We start from the raw sequence: 18,096 nt of genomic DNA, 5'->3' as shown, positions 1-18,096 counted from the left end.
TCACGCTGGTTTCATTATGTGCCTGTGAACAGGAACAAGAGAGTGTCTTGTAGCCAGCACTAGTGTCCGCAGAACATTTCACACCAGACAATCAGCAAGAGTGAGTTTTACCCAGGGGATGAAGGAGGAGGGCAGCGATCATGCACCACCCTCTTTTCCCTGCTGGAACAAGAACATCCTGGGCCTACTTCGAACCAGGTCTGTATGAGGCCCCGTCCTGTGTAGCTGAGCCAAGCCGGTCTTAATGCAAGCAAGTTAACATTTGCTGACCAGTAACTACGGAGAGAAACTCCATATATGGCCACAGAGTAGCTTTGGTAAAGGCCCTGGCCCCAGTGAAGTTGCTACTCCCTGAATACGAGGCCTCCAAAAGTTCATGTGGTTCCACTCCAGGGGTGGATATTTTTAAAGAGTCTGCCCTGGCATTTTGAGCCATCCTGTTACAGAATAAACAGGAGAGATAGGATCAAGTTTTAGCCAGGAAGGGTGGCACAACCCAGGGGGAGAATTGCAGGATGTACCATAAAGAAATAATAATTCAGAAAGAAAAGCCGCACAGCTACTGTTGGGAAATTTTGTCACCATCCCAAGATCTTTAAGTCCTTGGACTTATGGGGCCAGCTCCTTAGCCTAGCTCCACTGACGTCAACGAGCATACAGCCTGAAGGGGAGAAGTTCCCTAGGGAGTCAACACAGCAGGGCGATTTGAGACAGGCAGTTGTTGGGGGTCTCCCAAAGCTCTCCCACCACGGGGTTGCTCAGATCGTCTCTAGGAGGGTGTGGTGCTGCAGTGCAAGTGACGGCTGCATGAGCTGATGTGAAGCACCCGCTCTAGCCCTCTGCACTGAGCAGGAGTGAGTCACAAGGCCCAGCCGCGTGACTGAGCTGACATGGGCTTAAGCGTGATCCTCACCATGCTAAAGAGGGGTTTAGCCTCACACTCCCCGCCTCCTCTAATGAGGCAGCCTGCTTATACCAGTGAAGGATCTGGTCCCATATATTGCTAGTGGATAAGTGTCCACATCACCCAAACAAACTCAGCCTTGGGACAGCTCTTCTTAGGATTCTCAGCAGGGTATCCAAGAACTACAAGCCCTGTAGACCAAACTCTCCTCTACCCATCAGAGGTCATTCCTCCTAGGCCAAGCACCAAGCAAGCCATGGTTCGGGACATGCGTTAGGAGTGGAAGACTTCAGCCTTTCAGACTGGCATCTTTCCCTGATACTAAGTTCACTCAATTCTCCCTCCCCACCACAAAAAAGGAATCATTAAAGGAGAAGATCTGTTACATGAAGACATTTTCCATGTGCCAAGCCAATTGTTCCTGTTCCCATTGTCTGCTGAACAGAAGAGTCTCTTGAGCAGAGTAGCTGAGACTGTTAGAAAAGGCCTGTTAGTGGAACAAGCCCTGTAACAAGATAACTGGGTTTCTTTTCTCTCTGTCTCTCTCTGTTCGGCAAACTGTATAATAAAAATACAATGAGGCCCTTTTCAAACAGACACTTATCAAAGTAACAAGCCTATTTTAAGAGTAAACTTCCAGTGGCTCAGAAAGGTTAAGTACAATGGAAATCTGACCTGCCGGCGGAATGGAACTTTCCTTTTGTGTGCTCTTTAAAAATGAATATATTTTCACTGCGCCACAAACCGATTGTTCCTGGTTTTCCCCATTGTCCAGGCGACAAGGCAGCCCTCTTACAGGGCTACATACCAGTGAGAAGGAGAGAGACCTATGACAAGAACAGGCTAGTCTTTATCTCCCCTCTCCCCTGCACAATGGGGTTGTGCATGGAACAGGTTTTTTGCAGTAATAAGAGCTAGAATGAGACCCTGCATATTTTTTTTTCCCTTTGCTCAGTTAATTTCCATTCCTGATCTGTTGTGAATCCACAGGGCAGATCGCCTAGATGGTCCCATCCCAGTTCTCTCAGGCCAACCGTTTTAGGTTAGTTAAGGTCTTCTGAAAATGAATTGGGGTGTGTGTGTGTGCGCATGCACGCACAAGAGAATGTCATGGGGGTGGGGGGATCAATGCTGGATTGACCGCCCTGGGGGCGGAATCTCTCAGCTGGACTGTGGCAGCATGGGCCCTGGCAAAGCAAGCATCCACTGCCAGTGCAGCTCCTTCCTCAGCCCAGGGGCCCTTCCTGGGAACTTCTCCGGGCTTGGGAAAGTTTATTCTCATCTCCCTCCCCCCTCACCCCGGAGCTATTATACCCATCCATGCTACTGCTGGGGAACTGAGGCACAAAGAGACTACGTGCCTTGCCCAAAAGCACACAGGAAGCCCATTGCAGCACAGGGCATTGAACCCAGATCTCCCGAATCCCAGCTTAGCCCCCTAACCAAAGACCCATCCATCCTCCCGTGCAATGGGTGGCTTGCGGTTTAGCTGCAGGTGAACCCAAGGAGAACTACAGGAAACGGGATTGAGTCGCGGGCTTCCATCAGTGCTGAGTGTGCCCGTGCAGTGTAGATCCACCACAGACTCGGCGGGGGTTATTAGTCTCAAAGTATATCATTTTTGCTGTGAGGCTTTCAGGATGTTTTCTTCCAAGTCTCTTTCTCTGGTGAAAGGCTAAAGAACCAGGTCATGCACCGCACTAAATACCCTCTGACAGATGGTTGGGAGACCTCAAGTTCTCACTGAAACACTCACTTGCCCCATGCTAGGAGATACTGGCTTTGCACTTAGTGCCGACGTAAGGTAACCTGACTGGACCAGTGCACTGGCCATGCATGAGCAGAAAGCAAGGAAACCCCAGAGTTTGGATTCCTTTACCCATCCCTGGAATGCTCTCAGAGGCAGGGAGTGGTGTCTAGTGGTTAGAGTAGGGATGGCAAGTTGGACTCCTGGCTTTTATTCCCTCACCCTTGCTGTGTGAACTTGGGCAAGTTGCTTAAATCCCCACACTTCTCTGCCGTCGTTTTCCTATCTGTAAAACAGGAATAATAATAATGACTGTATGGGAGGTGGACAGAGGATTTGAGGCTTAATTGAGCTGCTCTCAGAGCCAAAGAAGAAAAGAGCTAACTAATAATGTGCATTTAAATTGTACCTTTCTCCTCAAGCTCTCCAGAGTGACAGCTCACTTGGAATGAAGCCCCCTCTGGGGTAGAAACCAACAGATGCCCAGTGTGCTCCACAACTGGAAGGTGGGAAGAATTTTCACCTGGAACACTATGGCCAACCCCTACTCTCTCTCAGAAAATGCCAGGGGATATTTAATGGCCACCAATGAATGAGTCTAACCTGAGAGACCGCAATCATAGTCAGTTGCAGGGAAGTCAACATCGCTAAATTGTGGAAGGCTAAGAGCAAAGAGATGGTTTGGTCATAAGGAATCTAGAGATTACCCAGCCTGTGCAAGCCAACACCTGTGAACATGATCCAAAGTGGCTCGGAGAGGTAGAGATCTTCCCTCAACAGTAATGCTCTAGATGGGGTTTACCAAAGGCTAAAATCCTCCTCCGTTGAGCTGTCCTCAGACACATTCGTTTTTGCCTTGGCTGAAGTCTAGCAAATGTAATTGATGTGTTTTATCAGGGGCCCCTGTGTGGGGGCTCTTGATCAGTCTCCTGATCAGTCTCTCAGGACCTTCCTCTCCAACTCGCGGGGATGAGTCTGTTCGGTCTCTGGGGATGGGATGGGGTGGGAAAGCTGTGGGGCCAGAGAGAAGCAGGACTGTGCTAGGGATGAGAATTAAAAGATGTAGGTCTCCAACTGGAGTTACTGTACAAGCCAAAAGGAAACCCAATAGCCTGGAAAGCGCAATGATTTGTTCAGAGAAGGGCAGGGAACTGAGATAAAAAAGCCCTGCTAAGATCAGAAACTCTGGCGTTCACAGTGCCCCATTGTTGAGCTGTCACACTTCCCTTTACTTTATTGCTTTTGTCCAACACCCTATTGTTCCACTTCCTTTTGTCCCCTATTCAGAGCACTGGCTTTTCATTACCCAGCCGGCCTTGTTGTTTTCGTTTCTTTTGTTTGAAGTTCCTGAGAGGAAGGTTTTATTTTCAGCGGTTTGATTAATTCACAGCTTGAGCTGGGCTTTGTTTGTTATGTAATTGCTGCCCTGCGCTTTTCCAGAGCCCCCAGAGCCTCGGCGCAGCCGCTGCTCTGGCCTCACTCCCCTCCTTCTCTGGCTTGAAATGGCCTGGAGCGTGCAGCATCGTTCCAGGTGCGTGTTCTTTCTATGGGGTCTTTGGGGGTCTCCATCAAGTCACGTTTTAGAACATAAGAATTGCCACTTCAGAGCGTAACTAGCCCTCTGTCCAGCCCAGTGTCCCGTTACCTGCAGCACCAGAACAGACCCAACGGTCCGTATGGTCTGGTATCCCTCCGCCTGCCGCGCCACAACCGACCCAACGGTCCGTCTGGTCTGGTATCCCTCCGCCTGCCGCGCCACAACCGACCCAACGGTCCGTCTGGTCTGGTATCCCTCCGCCTGCCGCGCCACAACCAAACCAACGGTCCATTTAGTCCAGTATTCCTCCTCCTGCCATGGCACAAGACCCAGTGGTCTGTCTAGCCTGGGATCCTGTCTCCAACAGTGGCCAATGTCAGGGAGAGCGTAAATCCCCTCCTTAATGCCCCTATATTTTCATTATTTCCCTCTGGAGGGAGTGGTGAGGGAAGGGGTAATTTTTTTCCTGGTACCCTGCTGCTGACTAATTCATGCTCTGGGGCATCAGGGCTGGTGGCTCTTACTAGGGAAATCCCTGCTAGAGCAGTTGTAGATGATCTCTTTCCCCATAGACATGTCTAGTCCTTTCTGGGACTTTGCCTCGGTAGAACCAGTGAGCACGGGGCTCGTACCTGGCTCGTGAGACGAGCCGTGGTGATATCCTGGATTGTCATATATTCACCTGGAAGCATTGACTCTGTGGCCTGTGGCACCACAAGTAGCTGCTACAGTGCAAATGGGTTTGCAAATAACATGGATGCTTTTTTTATCTCCCTTTAAATTGCAGGCACTTCCCAGGCACGGGTTCCCCTTTTGCCTTGACTCACTTTGATTTTTTTTTTTTTAAATCCCTTGTAATGTTTAGTGGTTATTTCTGCTTCCTGACCCCCTGAGCAGAGCCACCTGCACAGGGTTCTCCTGGCGTCCTGCTTGCCAAGTGTTCCTCTGGAGAATCTGACCTTTTATAGTAAACTTGGATGAAGGGGGCGGGGGTGTTAGCCTGGCTCCAGCCAAACTTCAGCTGGTGGAAGTTAGGAAGAAACTTTCTTATTGGGCGGGCTGTTCTTAAACCTTACTTTGAAGCAGCTGGCACTGGCTAGTGGCAAAGACAGGAGACTGGGTGGGTTCGAGGGACCCTGGTCTGGGGACTCCTGAGAGAGGGAGGGAGAGAGACTTTTGTGGTAAAAGAAGCTTCTTCTAATTAATCTGGTTGAAATCCTGGCCTTGTTGAAGTCAGTGGGAGCTTTGCGATTGACTTGAGTGGGACTGGTGTTTTACCTTCCCTTTTCAACAGGAAACATGTCTGACTTTGGCGTTTTGGGGACTTTTCTTGGTGCTGCCGTCTGGTAGTTGGGAGCCCCTTCTGTAGATGTCTGGCTGGTCTAGCCACAAGACCAGGAGCAAGGAGTTCCTCAAGTCTCCTGCAGGTTCAGCATATCCTTAGGCATGTCACCTTGGGCCCAGTTCTTCAAAGGAGCTGAGCCCCTGCAGCTCCCATTGACTTCCACTGGAGTTAAGGGCACCCAGCATCTTTTGAAAAGTTGGACCCTTGACCTGTCCAAGCCTCATCTGGAATGTGGGGATAAGAACAGTTGCCTTCTTTCTGGGGGTGTACGTGTGGAAGGTAATGAGTTAATCTTCGTAGAGCATGTTGAAGCATTCTCATGTACAGCTGGGGGGAAAGCGACTCTCTATATAACTGTGGGAAGCTCAGTGTTAGAGCTTGGGTGCAGAACCTGGGTTTCCTGACTCCTTGTATCCTGTCCTCTGACCAATATTGAATAGGAGCCAGAGCTCCCGGGCTCTGTTTTCAGCTTTGTCAATGACTTGTTGCACCTCAGATTGCTCATCTATGCAATGGGTACCACTGTTCTTCTCACTCGTGCTCTGGAGGGTTGTGAGACTTCATAAAGTGGTGCAGGATCCTTTCCGGAAAGCGGCTAGCTAAATACAAAGTACGGTTGTTTCTTCAGGAGTTCACGCACTTGTTTTGGCCCCAAATCCCATGACTCTATGCGTTTTGGTTTTTACGAGACCAACGTCACCGCATGGCATCACACGCAGGAGGGTGGTTGGGTTTGTTCTCCTGGGAGCTTCTGGTCTCTGGAGCTGGTATCCTCAGCAGGGAACATTAAGGAAACTACAAATAATGGGGTCTGCAAACGGCAGCAAAACTCAAGACCATTGTCCCACTCCTGGTGGTACAGCAAACCAGCCAGATGGAGTGAATCCAGTGGGTTCCCGTACTTGCTCCAGGGGGGTGACTGTGATGCAGGGCTGTTGAAGGAATTGGGAGCAAAAGGGTGATGCAGTGCGGTCTGTTAGGAGCCAGAGGGAAGGAGTAATAGCTGTTACACCGTTGCATAGATGTCCCTCTGTGGGGACAAGCTTCCTGCCAACAGTGCTGAATGTGCATTTAAACAGTGCAGAGACCTAAGCTCTTGGATTGTGCAGGCTGGGAGGAAGGAGGCACTGACTGGTTTATTCTTGAGCTGTTCCCTCTTGAAACATGCTCCTAGCAGTTCTGTGTCCAGAACTTCGGTACCGTTGCTGTATGGCCAGCACAACCACTCTGGCCCTGTCACCACGCTGACCTCTCTCTCCTCCCCTAGGATGTCCATGAGGAACCCTGTTTCTCCCCACCTGGAACTCGATGGAGCCGGGAACATGGTGAACTGCACCATCAAGACGGAAGAGAAGACAGATAGCTGCCATGAGTCCCCCCAAGGAGGACCCACCAGCTCCGATCCCCACTCCAGCGATTTGCACGGAGTGCCGCTGTCACTGAGAGAGAGTGCTGACCCCCGGACTCTTCCACAGGTTGGGCTAAGTCTCCTGGGTCCCTTCTCTCCTCATTGCCTACAGGCTCGGGCTCTCCCATTTCCCACCCAACTCACAGGGCCCAATCCCAACCTGTTGTAAGCAGGTGCAGTTCCATAGAGGCAAATTCGGTGCTGATTTATGAAGTCAATAGGATTCCATGTGGTATACTTCTGTGCCTTGAATGCAGTTGCACCTGCTGACCCCAGGTCTGGCTATTGAATTCATCTGTCTAACCCAGGAATCTCTAATGCACTTATCACTCTGGTAACCAAGCTCCTTTGGCCTACCAAGTCTTCAAGCATACTAAGGGTATGTCAGAGGTCTGACAGTCTCCTGAGTTCCTGGCTAGCACCCTAACCACTAAACCATCTTTCTTCCCACCTTTCTGCGCTGTCTGACACTATGAGGTTACCCTTTCCTGCCAGTAGTTGGAGACAGAAGCCAACTTGTCCTCCTAGTCTTGAGAGAATAATGCCACTTTCCAACCTAGACCCCACGGCCGTGCAGCAATGTAGTCTGTAGGCAAGAGAAAATGGTTTTTACCCTGTCCACTGCCTGCATTTAATCTTATCCATAGGAAATAAAGCTGAAGTTTGAGGCTCCCCCAGGCTTTCTGCCCATTCCTGATATTATTGAGTCAGTCTTGGGATTTGAACAACGGCCTTCAGAACAGAGCCAGCAGCCCCAGAACAGATGTGCTGCCTTAGAAGCGGCTCCGGGTCCGCTGGGGAAACCTGTGGCTATGCTTTAATTTTCCCTTTTTAATTGCTCTTGGGTGCTGAGCCACTCCCGCTTGCATAGCCTCAGACCCTGCTGCTTTCAATTCCTGCCTTCCCAGAGGCGGTCGCATTTGCAGCGAGGCATAGCAGTCTAAATAAATAATTGAAAACGATTGCAAACAAGTGTTTGCAGCATGAAAAGAATAAGTCACCTTCAGAGCATTAGAGGCTCATGGGGCTGGTGTCGGTCAGGATTAAGGAGTCTCCAGTTGAGAAGTGCTGTCTAGTGGTCAGAGCTCAGAGGCAGGCTGGGCTTTTCAAAGGAGCCCAGAGAAGTTAGGCACCCAATACCCATTGACTTCTCCTTGGAAATGCCAGCCAGCATTCCTAGGCTCTGTTCCTACCCCTCCTACTCTCCCAGGACCTGTTCAATAGCCCATTAAGGACAATGAGAGTCCTTCCATGCCATTATCATAGAATCATAGAATATCAGGGTTGGAAGGGACCCCAGAAGGTCATCTAGTCCAACCCCCTGCTCGAAGCAGGACCAATTCCCAGTTAAATCATCCCAGCCAGGGCTTTGTCAAGCCTGACCTTAAAAACCTCTAAGGAAGGAGATTCTACCACCTCCCTAGGTAACGCATTCCAGTGGTAGAATCTGTCAGGCCCTTCCTTAGAGACTGTGGGTAAGTTGCTTACCCTCTCCCGTGGTTTCTCCATCTGTAAGCATCCTGCCTTTTTCGAAAGGTTGTGAAACTGCTTCTTTGTAAAGTGCTTTGAGAGCCTCTGAGAGGGTCTATGTCAGGAGTGCGCAGGGATATTTCTTGGAAAGCGGAGCTCAGGATGGTATTTTATACCCTTCAGTGTATTTTCTCTCCCCCCTTCTTCACCCCATCACAGGAGCTATGGAGTCTGGTGCTCTGGCCTGTGTTACATAGGCGATTAGATGTTTGCGGTGGTCCAGTCTGTCCTTAGAACCTATGAATCTTATCCCTTTGGAGGTTTGTGGTGATAGGTGGGAAATTGGGAGTCACTTTTTGTACATTGCAGGAATCCCGGTCTCCTGTGAGCAATGCGTTAGATTCCAGGAGGTCTGCGTTTGAGCCTGCCGTCAGCAGCCAGGAAAAGTTAGATTTCAACAGAAACTTGAAAGAGGGTAAGAAGGGTTTCTGATCATCTGTCTCCATTGAAATCCCCCTGATCTACGGACAGCTTTATCCTGGTCCTATATTTTGGGGGTATCTTTTATTTTTCTAAAGTTTTGAAAGAGGCCTCTGGTATAAAAATAAACATACTTTGAACAAGATCCTGAACTGGTGATAAGCAGTGTAGCCTCATAGATAGGGCCCTGTCAAATTCACAGTCCATTTTGGTCAATGTTATGGTCATAGGATTTAAAAAATCTTAAATTTCATGATTTCAGAGATTTAAATCTGAAATTTCATGGTGGTGTAACTGTAGGGGTCCTGACCCAAAAGTGTGTGTGTGTGGGGGGGGGGGGGGGTCACAAGTTTATTGTAGGGGGGTTATGGTATTGCCACCCTTACTTCTGTGCTGCTGCTGGCATGGCGCTGCCTTCAGATCTGGGCACCTGGCTGGCAGCCGCCGCTCTCTGGCCACCCAGCTCTGAAGGCAGCACAGAAGTAAGGATGGAAATACTATGCCCCCCCTTCCCCCAATAACCTTGTGACACCCCCCTCCTGCAACCCCCTTTGGGTTGTGACTCCCAGTTTGAGAAATGCTGGTCTCCGCTGTGAAATCTGTATAGTAGGATAAAAATACATAAAAGATCAGATTTCATGGGGGACACCAGATTTCACGGTCCGTGAATTTGGTAGGGCCCTACTCATAGACAGTGATGACAATCAGTGGCCATGACTAAAATTGTTTCTCCTGCTTCTCTCTCTCTCTCTCTCCCCTCACCCTGTGCACTCCTATGGTGACAGTTATGCCAACCATTGAGAAGTTACTTTCCAGTGACTGGAAAGAAAGGCTTCTGGGTAGAAACACCATGGAATCCAAAGAGGTGAAAGGTGAGCAGTACAGTAACTACCATCCCCTCCTGGGCCCTTAACTTCCCATCTGCCCCCTGCCCTTTTTCTCCTTTGTCTTGTGTGTATGAATGTTACAGCAGGTTGGAAAGGGGGTGTGAATGGGGGGCAAGTTTTGCCTACATCCTCCCTCCCCCACTTTTTGGTTTTGGTCAAAATTGGAAATGTCAGTAACAATTTTCATCAGAATTTTGTTGAAAAGCTCTGACCAGTCCTAGTGAATATTCATCTGGTCTGAACTCAAATATGTGACTCACTAGAGTGCATGCTAAAGGGATGAAATACAATGCAACCCCTCCAATAAAGTATCTAGAGAATTTGTGTCCAAGTCCCAGCTAAGCTCTCTGCTGGCTCTAAGGCAAGGTTCTCAAACTTCATTGTACTGCAACCCCATTCTGACAACAAAAATTACATGACCGCAGGAAAGGGGGGCCAAAGCCCAAGCCCGCTGCCCTGACGGGGGGGGAGGTGCGTGTGTGTGTGTGTGTGTGTGTGTGTGCGCGCGCATAAAGCCAAAGCCCAAGGCTTCAGCCCCAGGCAGGGGGCGTGTAACCTGAGCCCCACAACCCAGAGCTGAAGCACTTGGCCTTTGGCCCCCGGTGGTGGGGCTCAGGCTTTGGCCCCGGGCTTCGGCCTTGGCCCCAGCAAGTCTAACGCCAGCCCTGGCGACCCCATTAAAACGGTCTCATGACCCACTTTGGGGTCCCGACCCACAGTTTGAGAGCGGCTGCTCTAAGGGTATGTCTGTGCCGCAGTTAGAGGTGTGACTGCAGCATGTATTGACCCCAGCGAGCTTTGATCTAGCTTGCTGGAATGACAGTCGTAGTGAAGCCGTGACAGCGTGGGCTAGCCACTCAAGTATATACCCAGGGTCCTGGGTGGGGCTGTACATCTGGTGCTCCCCCAGGTACCCAAGGTAGCCAGCTCACAGCTAGCTCAAGTATGTCTACATGCGCTCACACCTCTGACACCAGTGTAGACGTACCCTAAACTGTGTAGAATAATTGGGGTATCATCTGTTCAGCCAGCCAGCCCTTGTTTACCCACCCTCCTCTGTTTGGTTACTTGCTTGGCCCAGGAACCCAGGAGAGCTTAGCGGAGAAGGAGCTGCAGTTGCTTGTCATGATCAACCAGCTCTCCACCTTGCGGGACCAGCTGCTGACGGCCCATTCGGAGCAGAAGAACATGGCAGCCATGCTGTTTGAGAAGCAGCAGCAGCAGATGGAGCTGGCTCGGCAGCAACAGGAGCAGGTATTTGGCCAGTGCTCTGGGGTATCTATTTCCCATGCCCTGTCTCCCATCCCAAGGGGTTAGTTTCAGAACCAGGGCAGGTAGCCCACATTGGTAGGGCTTCCCACCGTCTTGGCTGCACCTCAGAATTGGCTGGAGCACCAGGACCGAGCAGGGAATAAAATATAAAGCCAGGTGAATATCAGATTTTGGCAATTCCGGAGGGGGGCGGGGGGCCGGGGATTGCGTCGGGACACGCTACATGTTTTGTTTCCATTGTGACCATTTTAAAGCTTTCAAAATGAATTTTTTTTTTTAATAAACTTAAAGAAATTTGGGAATGGAAAGTCGTTTCCAAACCGAAAATTGAACTGTTTACAAAATGAGGAATTGTTTTGACTTTTTCCAAATTAAGGCTAAATGAAGCACCCAGGGGCTAGTGCAACAGTTAGTGTCAGGGCTGTGGTGCTTGATCCGTTCCAGGGGATTAAGCTGCAGTGTTTCATGTTTTATGAAATTAGATAAAAGCAAATTTCAGGTGGAAACTTGGGACATGTGCCAGGACGGACGGTTTTGTGGGCAAGTCACTGGGCTGGGACTCAGGAGATTTGGCTTCAATTCCTGGCTCTGCCACAGACTCCTTGCATGACCTCACGTGGGTCACTGCATTTCTCTGTGCCTCAGTTTCCCCATCTGTAAATGGGGTGACTAATCCTTCCTTTATCCCAGCTGTTGTCTCCCTTTTATTTCCTCCAGAGGGAAGTTCAAATATAGCTTTTAAATGACTTAAGGCTCCTTTTTTGTTTTCTCATGATTTAAAAAAAAACATTGTCATAATTCTGTCCTTTCAAGCTGGGATCATCTTGGCCCAGGGAGTCTTCCCAGGTGGAAGGTAGGGGACAATTTTTGAGCCTACCCCTAGGTACCAAACAGCTTGCTCCTGGATTTGGCTGATGGTTGCCTTGTTCAGGTGATACAGGGCTTCTGGGGTAGCGAGGCAGGCTGAATCTATCAGTCAGGACGGAGAGCTTGCTGGGGTGGCAGTGGGGATGTTTCTCTTTCACCGTGGAAGGATCATGACCATCATCTTGGTCATCAGTGGATCCTTCAGATCTAGACCTGGGGTGCTACAGCTTGAGCTAAAGGCCCAAGGCCTTGTCTACACACTGACGTACCCCGATTGAGTTAAACCAGTGCGAATACCTGTGCAGACCCTCTCAGTGCAGTTGAAGAGCAGTGCGGTTTAGCTTAGTTTAAACCTGCTTGACTTAAGCTACCCAAATGAGAGCATCCACGCAGCCAGTTCAGCACTGTTACGCCTTGAGTTAAGAGGCCCCTCTCTGGCAGCTGTATCTTTACCCCACCTCTGGGGATCACCACACGGGGATGGGGGACACATTCTAACCAGGGGGATGCTGGCAGTCCTAGGTGTATCCTCTCGTGAACCTGCCCGTCAGAGATGCCGAGCCCTCCGTTGCCCTTATGTCCTTGGCGTCTCCGCAGACCAGTTGTGTTTGTGGCTTGTTTTGCTAGGCCTCGGTGCGTGGCACCCCTCCCGTAGCCCCTCGGAGGCGAGCCCAGGCTAATGGCCCTTGGAAGGCTCGGTTAGCCGGCATTTTCCAGCCGCCGTATCATTGCTGTTTCCCCCCCCGACAGATTGCCAAGCAGCAGCAGCAGCTCATTCAGCAGCAGCACAAGATTAACCTGCTGCAGCAACAGATCCAGGTAAGGGGGAGCTTTCCCGCCCTGTCCCCCTTGCGCAGTCCGTACTCTGGTCCCCCTTCGAAGCGCTAATGCGCCCCCTCCTCTTCACCCCACGACCTCGGCTCCTGCCTGCATGGGAAACTCCTTTACCATTGCGAGTGGGGATTAGCCCCCCGCGGCCCAGCTGCCCTGTCCTGCAAAGGTGATTTGGTCTCTCTCTCTCCAGCAGGTCAATATGCCCTATGTGATGATTCCAGCCTTTCCTCCCAGCCACCAGCCTCTCCCTGTGACCTCAGACTCCCAGCTAGCACTTCCCATCCAGCCCATCCCTTGCAAACCAGGTAAGGGAGGCAGAGGGGGTACAGTATTATGGGGATCAGGGCAGGGAAAGCGACTGCGGTGAGCAGAAAGGGGGAGAGGTGGCTTTCAAAGGGTGGGGGAAGAGGTCTGGGTGGGAGCGTGGACTCCCCTCAGAAATACCCTCTACATAATCCGGGCACTCTCCCTTTCCTGCCGTTCCTCGGGCTGCGAACTCGGGGTTTGGAAGCTCAGGGAGAGCCGGGGAAAGTTGTCTAAGAAGCTGAGATGGGGTGGGGTGGTGGGGGAGATAAACCGTGATTTTTTTTGGCTGGTGGTAGGGAGGCAAATTGCTTTCCCTGGCAGGTTTCTGGTGATCTGACTGAGGTCACCTTGGCCCATCTCTGGCTGGCCATCCGGGTGGGAGTGAAACCACTCCTGAAAGCCCAGGCGGTGTGAGCCGGCTTTCCTGTTGTCACTGAATCTGGCTGCAGAGTCCTTGGTGCTGTGCAAGTCGACAGCTGAGCGCGGACTGGCTGCTGGATTAGCTGGTCCGGCCACCTCGCTGCCGGCGCGCTGTGGTGCCACTTGGGCAGGGTGGTGACATGCAGAGTGTGGAACTCGCTGCCCTTCCCCTCTCTAGGTCAGTTGGGACCTCTAGGTGCGACCGTAATAGAAATAATCGTACTATACTTGAATCCTTGCTATCCCATGGGTCTGCACTTTGAACTAGCCCCGCTGGCAGGCTGGTTTCTAGCAGGGGTTAGCTCCCCCCGTGCAAATCTCTCGTGCAGTGCCACTGTGCTGGGCTGGAAATCGGGGCCGGTTCCAGGCCCAGACAAGGCCTAAGTAGATCCCACCTGCCCGTTGCTTCTGGGAGCAGGCTGCGTGCGAAGCACCTGTTGTGACCTCATTTGCCAACTTCCCTCTCGCTGTCCTCTCTGCAGTGGAGTACCCCATGCAGTTGCTGCACAGCCCTCCCCCTCCGACACTGAAGAGACCCGCCGGCTCAGGCCACCTCCAGATGCAGGTACTGTCCCGAGTCTGCCGTCCTCCTGGGGACCCAGCATAACCCAGGGACGTGCCTCACTCTTCCCTTCTCCCTGTCTCCTCCCCTCCACTCAGGAGTCTTCACAGCCACTGAACCTAACGGCCAAACCCAAAAGCTCTGAGCTCTCCAGTGCCTCCAGCTCACCCAGCTTGAAGATGAGCAGCTGCCGGTCCCTCACTCCTAACCACGGGGTCACGAGGGACCTTCAGTCCAGCCCTCCCAGTCTGCCTTTGGGTAGGTACCCTCAGACGTGCTCTCTGCTGAGCGTCCCTTGCCTTCATCCCCAGCCTGCTCTGTCATTCGGGTGTGTTGCTTACAGAGGAAACACACTCGCGGGATCCTAGTGGTTCTGTCCCCTTGGGGAGGAGGGAGATGGAGAATCTCTCCCTAGTCCAGGGGAGCTGGTCCATTGTTCAGGGACTTGCCTGCTCTGATGTTCAGGGCAGTTCTGGGGAAAGCAAGATGGGCGACTCTCTCTGGGAGAAACCGAGTTGTCTGTGCTGATGCTGGGAGATGGAAGGGTCTCTAGGCAGCCTTCTCAAACCCCACCCACCCAAAGAGAGATCCAGAGTGGAGGAAGAAATGTGCTCCATGCCCAGAGGAAGAAGAAAACCACCTACTGGGAAGAAGCACCCAGGCTGGAGGGCTCCCTGGGTGGAGTAGCTGGAGTCCTGGGTGGTGCGGATGGAATAGTGGGAGACCAAGCTTTCTGATTTGAACCCTCTGCTTCCCTTGCTCGATGCTAATAGGGAATGTGTCGGCAATGAGAAACTAGAGGCTCTAGATGGCTCTTAGCTAGATTCATGGCTCCGATGGCTGGGAGTAACCCCATTCGTTCTTGGGTGTACGGGGCCTATGCAAGGACAAGGTGCTGGCTGTGACGTGTTCTGCGCTGGGTGTTCATCCTCAGGATTTCTGGGAGAGGGGGACGCCATCACTAAAGCGCTCCAGGATGCACGGCAACTCCTGCACTGCCATAGCGGGGCGACGGAGAGCTCTCTGAATAACCCCTACCGGAAGGTGAGTGACATTGGGACTGGCAGTGCCAAGGGGCTGGTCCCTGGTCGAAGGGGGAGATCTGAGAGGAGCCAGCTCGGCGCAGAGCGACCAGGGGGAGGGTGTGAATGGATATAAAGGAGGGGGGGCTTAGGGGAAGAGCCCTATAGGATGTAATAGAAAATCCCTTTTCTATAGGTTCCTTCAGACTATCTTCTAGAATTGAATGGAGAATTGTCTCCAGGCTGTAGCATTCCGTAGGTTGGCTGAGAAACACCCTCTGGAGAAAGAACCTCATTTCCTATGAAACCCTACTGAGGTTCCCAGGCATGTCTGCAGAGTGCTGTTGGTTGTCTCTCTTGTTATACCGTATAGGCCCCCTTTTCCATAAGGGCACTGCCGGTTGGGAGTGGAGCATCCTCCCCAGGTAGACGATGCTGAGTGTGGTGTATGCCGGAGACCCAGGGAGTGGATCTCAGGGACTGTGTACCACACACTAGAACCCAGGCAATCCTGTCTGAAACTCCTCCCTGTGTTGTGCACATGGCTGAAGTCCTTGCCTGACAGTTGCCCAGTCAAGAGCTGCTGGCTGGATTGCCTGCCCATGAGACAAGGAAGTGCTGGACATGCTCCCATGGGGGATGGTTCACTGCCGGTCAGTCTGCCACCAGTGACCTTACTTGTGTTGGTAACTGGCCATAACTTCTGCTTTCCACGGGCCTGCAGGACCAAATGGGCTTGGATTCCTCGCCCATGAAGGAGCGGATGGAGGAGACGTGCATGCACAGACTGGACGAGTCCATGTTAACCTGCGATGTGGATGGTAAGGACACATTCTCTGTGTGAGGCTTTCTCCAAAGTCAACTCTGGGCCTGATCCTGAGAGGTGCTAAGCACTTTGGACACCCATTGCAGTGGGGATTTCCTGGGGCTGGGCTGAATGGGAGAAAATGCATCACTTTTCCTTCTTTTCTTCTGTTCTTCTCTTATTTTTTCCTTTTCCGTTCTTCCCCCACCCCTTCTTCTTTCTTGACCTGGCTACCTAGCCCCGTGTCTCTCTTCGGGTTGCGCTACATACGTTGAAATAAACAGCCAGAAGAGAATAGCAAAGACCTAATATAAGGGAAGTGCTTATTTGAGATGGGTAGGAGTTTCATTTGTGGTCACTTGGTTGATTTCCTGCAGCCCTGCTCTGCTGTTCTCCCCAGCTGATGGGGATGGTCAGTGTAACAGCTAAATTAGCACTTTCTGTATTTAAATGGCGCTGTTGATACAGAGTGAACATGTGATGCTCCGAGGCATAGGAAGCCATGAAGAGAGGAGGCAGGCAGCCAGGGAAGGCCACGCTAACCACTTGTGGCTGGGCCCATCCCCCAGAGGGCTCAGAAAGGGGAAGTAGAAACGTGGCATCTTGCACCATTGTGTAGTTCACTTAATTCCACTTTATTTTGCGTGGTTTCATCTTCATTTAAAAAAAAAAGTCAATTTTTGATCCTTTTGCTCAAAGCCTGTTAGTTACTATGGAGACAATGATGTCATGGAAGTGGGTGGAGCTTTATGTCATCCACAAGGGTGGCATAAAGTCTTTGAGAAAAGGCTAGATTGAGGCGGGGACCATCAGGGAGCAGGTTATGGCTCCTTGATTCTGGGGGTGGTCTGCACCAAGGGATCTCTACGCCAACAGAGACTCAACGGACCACAGCTGCACCCTAGCGCTGCCAGCATGGCCCCTGTGCCCACTGGTGTGGGAGCTGCTCCTGGTGGGCTTATGATAGACAGGAGCCAGTCCCTGCCCTTCTCCTCAGCTGGCCAGGTACAGCCAAATCCTGGCTCTTGATTGGTCCAAAAGAGCCAGCGGGAGGGAAGGTGGCCTGAGGGATGGGCCATGACTTGGGAAGGCGTTCAAGGGTCTCTGGCCCCACAGGTGGGGCGGCCAAGTGCCTGTGCGTGGACTGACTTTGACTAATGCCAGTGATGGACTAAAAGTCCTGGCACGAGACGTGCACAGTACAGACGGGCTGTTCACGCTGCTCTCACCTCCGCCTCTGCTGTTCTAGTCGGGGACCCCTCCCCCAGTGCGGCTGAGGCCCCTCGGTGTCGATGCTAAGCCTTTCCTAAAGGTTAAAGGGGCTAAATGTCAACTAGGGACTGAGCTAAGACCCAGCCAGTCCCCTTAGGCCAGACTTCCCCAAAGCGCCCGTTAGCTTTGCGTGCCCCAGCTTCTGAGTGCCTGACAGGCGACACCCAGGGCCTGCTTTTCAGAAGTGCTGACTCCAGTGAAAGTTCAGGGGAGCTGCAAGTGCTCAGCACCCCTGAAAAATCAGGCTCTTAAAGACGGGAGATTTATTTTTCCACAGGGTCTGAGAACTCACAACCCCAGGATTTGTCCAGTTGGGCTCCTAAAAACGGAGGCTATCGATTTGAGCCTCGGTCTCTGTGGTGAGAATCCAGTGCAGCATCAAGTGCCCCTTATTCTTATATGTAAAACCCCCTTGCAGGGGAGACTCTTACCACCTTGGTCACCGTTTTGTATCTTGTGTTTGGTCCTCACTTTCCCTGTCTTTTAACTGGCTCTTCCTTGCTGTGCTCCTAACAGGCTCACGACACTTCCCCGAGTCCAGGAACAACAACCACATAAAGCGGCCCATGAATGCTTTCATGGTGTGGGCCAAGGACGAGAGGCGAAAGATTTTGCAGGCCTTCCCGGACATGCACAACTCCAGTATCAGCAAGATCCTGGGTAAATGTCCCGCGGGCAAGCGAGGGTGGGGTGGGCTTTCCCTGCTGGGCTACTCCCAATGATGTGGAATCTGCCGAGCTGTTTTGCTGACCCATGCAGCCATCAGCCACTGCCTACTGCTAATGCCATGCAGCCTATAGCTGGCCAAGGGGCTCTGAGCTAGGATGAAATGACAGAAGCAGCCCCCTCCTCTCTCCCAGGACAGCTTGTTGCAAGAGTCTGGATCCTCCAAACCGGTACATGGATGCACTGATCCGGCAAAGCAGCAGGGCCATAAAAACACACCACTCTGCACCAA

At 51.7% G+C, this 18,096-nt stretch overlaps 1 protein-coding gene across 20 annotated transcripts in view; it reads left to right on the top strand.

The window, feature by feature from the left end:
- Positions 1-18,096, top strand: part of SOX13 (SRY-box transcription factor 13) — a 90,125-nt gene that overhangs the window by 59,555 nt on the left and 12,474 nt on the right. For 11 of the 20 annotated variants that reach the window (XM_043533452.1, XM_043533443.1, XM_043533442.1 and 8 more), the window contains 11 exons: positions 6,801-7,008; positions 8,781-8,886; positions 9,677-9,763; positions 10,860-11,032; positions 12,545-12,736; positions 12,942-13,056; positions 13,960-14,042; positions 14,138-14,297; positions 14,974-15,083; positions 15,786-15,882; positions 17,655-17,798. In XM_043533452.1, the coding sequence (XP_043389387.1) occupies positions 6,802-7,008; positions 8,781-8,886; positions 9,677-9,763; positions 10,860-11,032; positions 12,545-12,736; positions 12,942-13,056; positions 13,960-14,042; positions 14,138-14,297; positions 14,974-15,083; positions 15,786-15,882; positions 17,655-17,798 (1,474 nt within the window). In that variant the 5' untranslated portion in view covers position 6,801. Of the gene's footprint in view, positions 1-5,483; positions 5,813-6,800; positions 7,009-8,780; positions 8,887-9,676; positions 9,764-10,859; positions 11,033-12,544; positions 12,737-12,941; positions 13,057-13,959; positions 14,043-14,137; positions 14,298-14,973; positions 15,084-15,785; positions 15,883-17,654; positions 17,799-18,096 lie in introns of those variants that run through there. The other 9 variants (XM_043533458.1, XM_043533459.1, XM_043533456.1 and 6 more) reach the window with 4 other exon arrangements.

The sequence above is a fragment of the Chelonia mydas genome, chromosome 21 (assembly GCF_015237465.2).
Source record: "Chelonia mydas isolate rCheMyd1 chromosome 21, rCheMyd1.pri.v2, whole genome shotgun sequence".
NCBI lineage: Eukaryota > Metazoa > Chordata > Testudines > Cheloniidae > Chelonia > Chelonia mydas.
Note: the sequence above shows the minus strand (reverse complement) of the source record. Positions and strands in the feature narration are given on the sequence as shown.